We start from the raw sequence: 10,204 nt of genomic DNA, 5'->3' as shown, positions 1-10,204 counted from the left end.
TTTTATTTTCACAGTACCTTCGTTATTAAAATTTTTAAAATTTGTGACCTTATTAAGCATAATTTCAAGAATATTCTGCTAAATTTTCATAAAAAAAGATTGAAAAATAAGCCAGTGGTAGAGGGGAGAGACGAGTCACCTTAAAAAAAAAATCTCCATGCCGTAGGCAAGATAACTCATGACTGCTTCATCTGAAATAAAAAAACCAAAAAGATTTCTTTAGTACATAAGTTTATCTTGGATTTCTACAAAGGAATAAACAAAATATTTATTTTTGAATTTTAGGTAAAAGTGCAATCAAAAAACTCTGATTTTTTCCAAAAATTGCTCCTTTTGTTTAATTAAAAAATAAGTAATTATTGGAAAAAAAAACCTTCGTTAAAATCCAAGATAAACTTATGTACTAAAGAAGTCTTTTTGGTTTTTTATTTTCAGATGCAGTCATGAGTTATCCTGCCTACCGCATGGAGACTTTTTTTTTAAAGTGACTCGGCTCTCCCCACTGCCACTGGTATATTTTTCAATATATTTTCATGAAAATTTAGCAAAATATTCATAAGAGTATAAATTACAATTTTTTTTTGTTATTTTTAGTTTATTTTTTAATATAATAGAATACGTACATTATTTGACAACTTTAATGTAATAGAGATTTAAACAAAAAAATATATCATTCTCTACAATATTCTTAAGTATTTATCTTTACAATACTTTATTATTATTATGGCTATATTTTTTTACAGCTAAACGTTCATGAAGGATCAAACTAACGTAATTATGCTGGTTTAAATAAACTAATTTAATAGTTGTTCGAATTTAATCAATAGGTTGGCACCATCCTGGACCATGCCACTGTCCCGGCATTTTATATAAGCCGCAAGTATCACAAAAAGCATCGACCTACAAAAAAAAAAATAAATCAGTAATTTAATGAAGAAAAATTGAAACAATGTTCAAATTTAAACCAAATTACGGGAATTCCATTCGGTGTCTCTGCAGGAATAGCTGTTGGATTAGGGCCATTTAATCGCTGCAACAATTGTTGATTATGATCTCGTATCTTGCCCAGTTGATCTGTCAAATGTTCTCGCTCATGTATCAATTGCTGTTTAGTTCTCTTTTCTTCTTGGAAATCACTTTCGTAGAGTTTGAGCTGATGTCGCAAATGAGCAATCGTGTCGCTCTAAAAAATTCAAATAAAAGTTTCATTACATTATTGCTGGCTATCAATTATATATTTAATAATTTAAATTCAAAAATAAACACTAACGTCGTCTTCGGAACTTTCAACGCGAGCTTTGACACCCTCAAGCTCAATATTTTTTAATCGAAGCTCTTCCTTTAGTTTTGTACATTCTGACAACATCTCATCGTGACGTTTTTGTAAAACTTTCATGTCATCTTGAAGAGTTCTCATTTGTGCTTCATACAACATACTTTGCGAATTGAGCGAGGCTTTTTCTTCATTCAAACTCATTTTTTCCTGTTCGAGTATCAAATGTTCAGCTTGACAATTTTTACGTTCCAGTGACAGCTGATTTTTTTCATCTTCTAATATTTTAATATTCAAAGCAATTTGCTCTTTTTCTTTATCAAAATTATATTTAACTTCGACGGGTTTAGAATTCTCACCTCGAATAATTTCTAATTCGTGTAGAGTAGAATTGTAATCAGAAAATATTTTTTGAAATTCATTTTGCGCTTTAATTAAAGTCTGCCGTTTTGAAATATTTTGAATCTGTTCATTGATCAAGTGCTGTCGGCAATTTTCAAAAGTTTCTTTGAACGATTCGATTGTTTCAGTAGACAACTTCATTTGCTCGCTATAACTTAGCAATAATTCTATTGTGTCAATGCAGCGTTTCAAAGAATCTTGAATACTGATAAAATGAGACGTCTGCTCTCCGTAACATTTGGCCAAATCACTGAGCTTTTCATTGTAGTAAGTGAAGTGCTGGAAAAATTTCTGGCGATTCTTATCTTGAGATTGTTCTGAAATCTCGTAGTCTTCAGTTTTGAGCAGAAGAGAAGTAAACGCGCTTTCATTTAATGCACGTAATTGTTCTTTGAGTGACAAAATTATTTCTTGTAAATAATGCATGTCTCGCTCCTGACGTTCTCTAACTTCCAATATTTTTCCAATTTCTTTAATATTGTCTTTGTGTAATTCTTTGAAATTAAAATCCGTGGAGTTTAAGCCAACAGAGCTTGTATTAATTAAATTACTACTGCTTTGAGCTTTCATTGATGAAAAATTTGATGACTGGTTTTGATTGACTGGATTTTCTGCCTAAAATAATTTAAAAAATTAGTGTGATAGATGACTTATATATAAATAATGATAGAATTTACCTTTTCTGATAAAAATAGAGACATTATCATGAATCCTTTATCAGTCATTTGCTTATTTATGTCAGCTTTTATTTTTTGTAACAGTGAAATCTCTTCAGTATCTGGAGTGAGTTCTTTAAAATCAAAATCGTTTGAGAGAAAATGACTAGTCTTCATAGAAATAGAATCGTCAATTGTCTCCATACTTCCAGTTTTCACTGATGGATTATTAATTATTTGTCCTGGTTTTTGACAGATTGAATTTTCGGCCTGGAATATTTTATTAAATTAATAAAAAAAAAAGAGTAATTTAAAAAAAAATTCAGGCCATTCTCAGATAGTGCCCCCTACTTTTTTTAAATATTCAATGACTCAACTGTAATAAGATTATAAAAATTTTATCGATTAATTATAAAAAAATAAAAGCATTAATTTAAAAGAAGGACAGTTGTGATTTTGCTGAGGTATAAAATTAAAAAAAAATTACTTACAGTTGACATCAATTAGGAGTCAAACGAAATTTATTGAATAAATTTTAGCTTAAAAAATTTGAAAATTCGAGTTATAAAATTGACGTGAAGATTTTACTAAAAATTACTCAGTAAAAAAATATTTGTGAAAATTAACGAATTTCGTTTGACTCCTAATTGATATCAACAGTAAGTAATTTTTTTTTAAATCTACATCTCGTCGAAATTGTCCTCTTTTCAATGAATTAATAAAATTTTGATACGCTTATAAGTTGTCATTCAAAATTTTTGAAGGGGGTGAGGGCACTGTTTCAAAATGCCCTTGGCTTATAAAATTCACCTGCTCTGACAAAAGTGACGATACAATAATAGATTTTTTATCTGTAAGTTTCATTTTTAAATCCGAATTTTCTTTTTGTAAAAGTGAAATTACTTCATAAGCTAAATCTTTAGAGTTAAGATCCTTTGGATTTGAAGCATTGCAGTCATCATTAATAATTTCCGTATCTCCAGTTTTCATCAACTTAAAATTCGTAATTTGTTCTTGTTTTTGAGCCATCGAATTTTCCGGCTGAAATATTTAAAATATTAATCAAATAAAATTTAGTTAAATAATAATGTTATTATTAATAATTAATAAAATTCACCATTGAAAATTGTGACGTCAACATCGATTCTGTAGCAGTGAGTTTCATTTTTAAGTCAGCGTTTTCTTTTTTTAAAAGTGAGATCATATCACAAGTTTCTGCAAATTTTTGCTTGTGATTTCCATGAACTTTCATAAGCTCATTTTGCCAATTTACCAGCGTATTGAATTGTTTTTTCATGGCATCATTATTTCTAGTTAAAGTTTCTTTAAGTTTAACATTTTCTTTCATTAGCTCAGCAACTTTTAATTCAATTTCTTCTTGACTTAGTGTTGAAACTATTGAATTTAAATCCTAAAAATAGTATATTGTAATTTTTAATTATCAAAATACAATTCAAAATTTCAATCATCCTGAAGTTAACAGAATTAACAATTTTCGGGTTTTATTTTCAATAACTCAATTAAAAAAAAAAAAAAAAAATATGCACATGTAGAAAATTTAAAAAACTACAGGTGCAATTTTATTTATAATTTATTGTTTTGAAAAAAAATTCAAAAATTATTAGACGTCAGTTAACTTTAATATCATAAATTTCATGGGTGAGAATGTAACTGACCAGTGACAATTGTTTGAATTTTTAAATAAATAAAATGTAAGTAGGATCAAAATTTAAAAATACGTCTTTAGATCAATGAAAAATTAGTACGCGAATTTTTCAAATTTATTTATTTAAAATTCATAAATTTTTGATGCGTGTGAATGCAGCAGACATCAGACAAATTTAAAATTATTAATAAATAGAGTAAATAATAAATAAAATTAAATTAAAAAAAAATGCGCATTTAAAAAATTTTAAAATTAATAATTGCATTTTTTAAAAATTATTTACTCTATTTATAATTTAAAATTTGTCTGATGTCTGCTACATTCACTCTCATAATTTTTGAATGTCTGCTACATTCACACTCATAAAATTCAAATTATTTTATAATTATAAAATAAATATGACAACTGCTTACGACATTCAAGCTTTTCTTTTTTATTTCTTCATAGTCAGCTAATGAAGCTAAATTTATAAAATCCATAGAACTTTTACCAAGAACAACAAAAGATGTATCATCATCGTCATCGTCGCAGTTTAAATTATTTTGATATGGCGTGTTAACTGCAGAAAATGTCGGTTCATTTAATTTGAATTTCGGCTTGCCATCGTCAAATTCCATATTTAGACTCTCCATTATACTTTTTGAGATCGAATGATTCATAGCTTCAAGCTTTGGGTCATCCTTCGAACCACCGGGTGCTGGATGTGACATTATTATCTAACGACGTAATGCCCTTAAATTTTGATACCGTTTAAATTTTGAATTAAAATTCACAACACACGTCAATGTTCAACATCAACGTAATCTCCACGGGGATCACATTTAATTGCTAAATGTTTTTTTACAACAATAGCTGACGACACTCCGTGTTTTGGTCACAACTGACTCTATGACTTAACTGTATACTGTATTAAATGTATACATACTGCGTTGTACATTCAAGATGATGTGATTGGTCAGGTTTGGTTAAAAAACATAAATAAAAATTTTCTAAGGAAAATTTTAGCCTTTTTTCCATGCGTACTTATGAGTAAATCCGCTAGGGGCAGTAGCATAGGTAGGGGCAAATGCTGTTTAAAATCAAACTAAAACTCGTAATCTGCAGCTGTCATTAATTTAAAAAATCATTTTCCGCGCGTAAAAATTAAGGTAATTTTCAGACAGTGCCCCCCACCTCCCTCCGTTTTTTAAAAATTTATGAGTATGAATGAAGCTGACAATTGTGAATTTTAAAAATTTTAGAATAAATAAATAAAATGTAAGTGAAATATGAATTTAAAAATGCATATTTAGGTAAATGGAAAATCTAATTATGAATGCAAATGACAACAATAAAAAAATGATAGCGTAAATAAAATAAAATCATCAAAATGTTATTAAGGGAAATGTAACAAAATGATATATGCTATGGCAGCATTTTCAGTTGCCAGTTGTTAAAATTAAGCTAACATTTAAATATAACAATAAGTACTACGACCACATTATTATGACACATTAGTCATTAGGACCCAGGTACAATTTTTAACAGTAGAAGTACTTTCAGGCATAATGTTAATGGTCAAACTCATTATCCTGAATGCACCCGCAAGGAACTCGTAATTAATATCACAAAATATTTGTACTCATTGATTCCTATTTTGAGTAGAGCTTAATCATTAAAAAAGTAATTATCCCTTGGACTAACTATTGGATAATTAGATAGGTAAAGGAAAGGGAGGAGGTAAGAATAAGAAAATTGAAGTAGTGGAAGTTTTGTTTTAAATTTGGAGGTACCATGATCATCTAACTAAAGTAATTTTTGATCTTGAGAGTATCAGTCGCACGCTCTTGACCTCAGACTAAAAATCAAAGTGAATTTCAAGTTATATTATTGTAAAGTGAATATAAAAGTTTATCAATAATTCAAATTTACATTACTACAAAGTGAATATTGAAGTTCATCACTAATTCAAAGTTAAATTGTTACGAAGTGATTATCTATTCTAATTGTTCAGTGCCTAACTTGGTTAATTTTGAATTTCACTTTATAAAAATCGACATTTATCTATTATATAAATTTTGTTACAATGGACATCTCGAAATTCACCTACACAAAAGTTTCTTGGTTGATAGAAGAAGGATTCATCAAGGACGTCAATGGGGAGCTTCCATTTGAAGGTAAACCAACGTTCCTTCATGTGGCAGTTGTGAACTCCGATGAAAAATTGGTGGATTATCTGCTGCGCAAACAAGCAGATAAGAATTTGAACAACTTCATTTGGGGAACACCTCTCCATGTCGCTGTGGGGAGTAAAAATCTAAAAATTATTCAGACTTTAATAAACTCCGGAGTCAACGTAAATTTGCAATTACTAACGGACCCTTGGCTTACACCCCTACAAATGGCAGTTCTACAAAAGGACATCGAAATCGCGGAATTGCTATTGGAAAATGGTGCTGATGTTAATTTTGTGTCGGATAATCCTAATGTGCTCACGCATCGCAAAACAGTTTTAAATATTGCTATTCGCCAAGATGATGAACAAATGGTAAAACTTCTTCTTAAACACAATGCTGATCCCAATAGTGACATTTCTGGAGATGTATCGCCACTACACATTGCTACTGGTAGTGGTAATTTAAAAATTATAAAGATTCTTCTTGCGCATGGTGCAAATATTAATTTTGTACCGGTGCATGGATACATTAACCAAACTCCTTTGCACTTTGCGGTCCTTCATGAACACTCGAAAGCCGTAAAGTTATTATTGAATTATGATACAATCGACATAAACATTATAGCTGACTGTGAAAGTTCAGTTCTTCACTACGGGGCCATGTTCGTCAAATTTAATTATAAGATCGTGCAGTATCTACTTGACGCTGGCGTAGATGTCAATTTGAAAAATGACCTTGGTGAAACGGCGTTAGATATAGCAGCACAGCTTCCAGGCAAAGTTAAATTGCTAATAAGGAGGCATATTATAAAACTTATAGCGGCAAATTTGCATGTAAGCAAAGAAAATTTAGCAGCAGTGACAAATAATCGTTTGACTAAAGCGCGTGATTCTTGTGTGAAAGAAATTGAGAAAATGAAAAAAATCAACATTGGTGAGAGTAATCTTACGTTTCACGATGCTTTGTTTAAAGATGAACATGGATTGGCGGTGGGTTTGAAATATGTTTGTGACAAAACTATTTCAGTTTTGGATATCAAATCTGTTTTTCCAATTTACGCTGGAATGATTACTTTTCGTTTGCGGAAAGCATTCAGACGGAAAAAATTATTATATAGTGTTATAGATTCTATTGATGATATTTTTAATGAGACTCTCCCAAGTACTGTTATATGGGAGATTTTAAAACTTTTAACAAACGACGATTTAAAAAATTGTGCTGATCATTAAAATAAAATATTTATCGTAAGAGTATTGTTAATAAGTTTGTTATTTTACTGTAGCGATTTTATGTATAATTTACTAATTTGATTAATTTGTATTTATTATATGTGTGTATATTATGTATGTATCGTATGAAAAATTTAAATTTTGATATTCCTGTACAATTGAAACGAATTATTTATAATCTTTATGCAATAAAATTTTGTCTATACTTATATATTCATTCTTTTATATTTAACTACTCTAAATAAAATAAGTAATCTTAATAATTCATTTTTTTCCTATAGGGGAGGGTGGGGCAGAGTGGCCCCCATGGGGCAGAGCGGCCCCCCTGAAATTTTGACCAAAAAAAAAATTTTTTTTTTTTCGACTTATTACTATAAATCCGATATGTTTGCGCATTTTTACCCCTACGCATGACGTTTGGGGCAAAATGGACAAGCCCAAAATTTTGAAAAAGTGATTTTTTCATATTTTTATCGTCAAATTAAAAAAAAATTGTTATAATTCCACATTTCTAGCCCTACGCATAACACCTGGGGCAAAATGGACCAGTCGAAACTTCCGAAAAAATTATTTTTTCATATTTTTCGGCCGTTTCTCTATGTAAGAGGCAAATTTGGTCACTAAAAATTTATAAAAATTAAAATTTTTTTTTTAGTTGATAAATTTTTGAAATAAAGTAAAATTATAGAATTGATGTTTTTTTTTCTTAAATAACAATTAGTAATTAAGGTAATCGAGAATGAACGATTTTTTACGCTTTAAAAAATTTTTTTCGAGTAATATAAAACCAAAAATAGTTGTCAAGAGGAAGAAATACATTCTTAATGATGAAAACAATTTAAAAAAAAAAAAAACGAAAAAAAAAATTTTTTTATCACTTTTTAAAGGGGGGCCGCTCTGCCCCACAAAAAAAAAAAATTTTTTTTCAGAATTTTGGCAAAATGTCCATAAATTTGTTCGAAATAGGACAAAAGTAAAGTGATCTTATGGTTGAAAGCCACAAAAAATAATAATTGGCTTAGGGGGGCCGCTCTGCCCCACCCTCCCCTACTAACTGGCTGTATGGAGTGTCAAACATGGTTTGAATTATGATCAATAAGGGCTTCTAAATGATAATATCGATTAGGTTTTCAATTTTTCTTGTGCGAATTTGTTTCTCAAAAAAAAATTCTAAATGCAAAATAAAACTTGAATTTTGATGCATTACTCCTACATACACTGTTAAAAATAATTTGAAAATTACAATACAAAAGGAATTGAATTTTCATAACCAGATATTTGAATTGTATTTTCAATGAAAAAAGCTTTAAATTTAATATACGTAATTTAATAATCAAGCTGGTATTCAAAATTAAGAAAAAAAATATGAATTTTGATAAAAGTACTTGAAATTTATACTTGATTTTTAAATTTTCAAAGCAAGTATTGAAAATTCTATAACATATATTGAATTTTAAAAATTCTATTTGAAATTTCATAATACTTATTTGAAAATTCAAAAAAAAGTATTTGAAAATCCAAAGTGTTAATTTGAAAATTCAAAAACGTGTATTTTAAATTCTATATGAAATTAGTAATGAAATTTCAAGCACAAATGTATGTGTTTATTGCGTTATATACAATCTTTGAAAATTCAAACAATTTTTTTTACACTATAGTGTAAGTTATCTAAGAATTTATATCGCGGCAATTTTCACTGTTTGTCCACTCGAGAGTTATAAAAAAAAGTATCAACATCTATTTAATAAAAAAAATTTTTAAAACCGAAGTTGATTATCTGTTTTACTAATCTGTTTAATCCTAAAAAAATATGATATTAGTCATCACTTCTATTACTCTTTTATTTTTGCTAAATTTAAATTAAAGTAAACAAAAACGTTACATATTATGATATTATAGTAATAAATCATCAAAAATTTTAATCTGCTTACATAAGTATATATATATATATATATACGATAAACAGAATGTACTTATCTGTTTATCGGGCAATAATATATGATTTGCTCGTAAGATTGATGACAACTAACTTACAAAATACAGAATAGAGTATAATTACCGTAGACATGAACAATAATAATCACCTTTTTTAATTTTGAATACTTCCTATCATTTGATTATCAAGCTTATTTAAAAAAATGTATTATTTTAGACATAGTCTACTAAGATAATACAAGGGCATTTCTAGATAACCACTCTGAAAGATTAAAATTCAACCCTTGTGTTCAAAAATATCGCTTTGGCTAAGCCAGAGTCTAGTGACCACAAACTCGGGCTTATACTCTCAGCTTCAAAGTTAGTCATATAAATTTCCACTTATTGTTATTATTACATATTATAATATATATTTGATATCCCTTATTAAAAGAAACGATTTGAAAAAAAAATTTTAAATACTTTTTAATGCTTTTGAATACGTTAAATACTTTTGAATCGCCCGCCTTTCTTATGGGAGATTAACATATTGCAAATCGTTTCGAATCGTTTCTTTTAATCAGGGAATTATCAATCGTCCGAATAAATATAGTTTGATCTCCAAAGTAGTTTTCTAAAAGCACCTCAAAAGATTGCAATATCCATGTGAGACTTGATACCAAATAACCCCAGACGTATTACATTAATTTAATCAAATTAATCAGGCTATATATCGATAAATCTATATGATACTGAAATTCACAATGTCTAAAAATTTTTAATTACAAACAAATACAACAAATTATTAAAATCTTATTATTTAAAAATAATGATAAAATTTTTTTTATTAATATTCAATTCGTCTATAAAAAAAACATAAATAAATTGTGATTGTGTAAAACTTGAGT

General features: G+C 28.4%; 2 protein-coding genes across 2 annotated transcripts; one reads left to right on the top strand and one right to left on the bottom strand.

The window, feature by feature from the left end:
- Window positions 1–574: 574 nt before the first annotated feature.
- LOC130665333 (optineurin-like) lies at window positions 575–4,944 on the bottom strand. The gene is made up of 7 exons (XM_057465666.1): window positions 4,411–4,944; window positions 3,449–3,742; window positions 3,142–3,372; window positions 2,353–2,601; window positions 1,271–2,290; window positions 974–1,183; window positions 575–900 (listed from the first exon to the last, which is right to left on the bottom strand). The coding sequence occupies exons 1-7, from the start codon at window positions 4,705–4,707 to the stop codon at window positions 817–819; spliced, it is 2,385 nt and encodes a 794-aa protein (XP_057321649.1). The 5' UTR covers window positions 4,708–4,944; the 3' UTR covers window positions 575–816.
- Window positions 4,945–6,062: 1,118 nt separating this feature from the next.
- LOC130665240 (putative ankyrin repeat protein RF_0381) lies at window positions 6,063–9,540 on the top strand. The gene is made up of 2 exons (XM_057465562.1): window positions 6,063–7,142; window positions 9,535–9,540. Exons 1-2 carry the CDS (start codon window positions 6,063–6,065, stop codon window positions 9,538–9,540), a joined length of 1,086 nt encoding a protein of 361 aa, XP_057321545.1.
- The last annotated feature ends 664 nt before the right edge of the window (window positions 9,541–10,204 follow it).

The sequence above is a fragment of the Microplitis mediator genome, chromosome 3, assembly GCF_029852145.1.
Source record: "Microplitis mediator isolate UGA2020A chromosome 3, iyMicMedi2.1, whole genome shotgun sequence".
NCBI classification, from domain to species: domain Eukaryota; kingdom Metazoa; phylum Arthropoda; class Insecta; order Hymenoptera; family Braconidae; genus Microplitis; species Microplitis mediator.
This window is presented reverse-complemented; position numbering and strand designations above follow the sequence as displayed.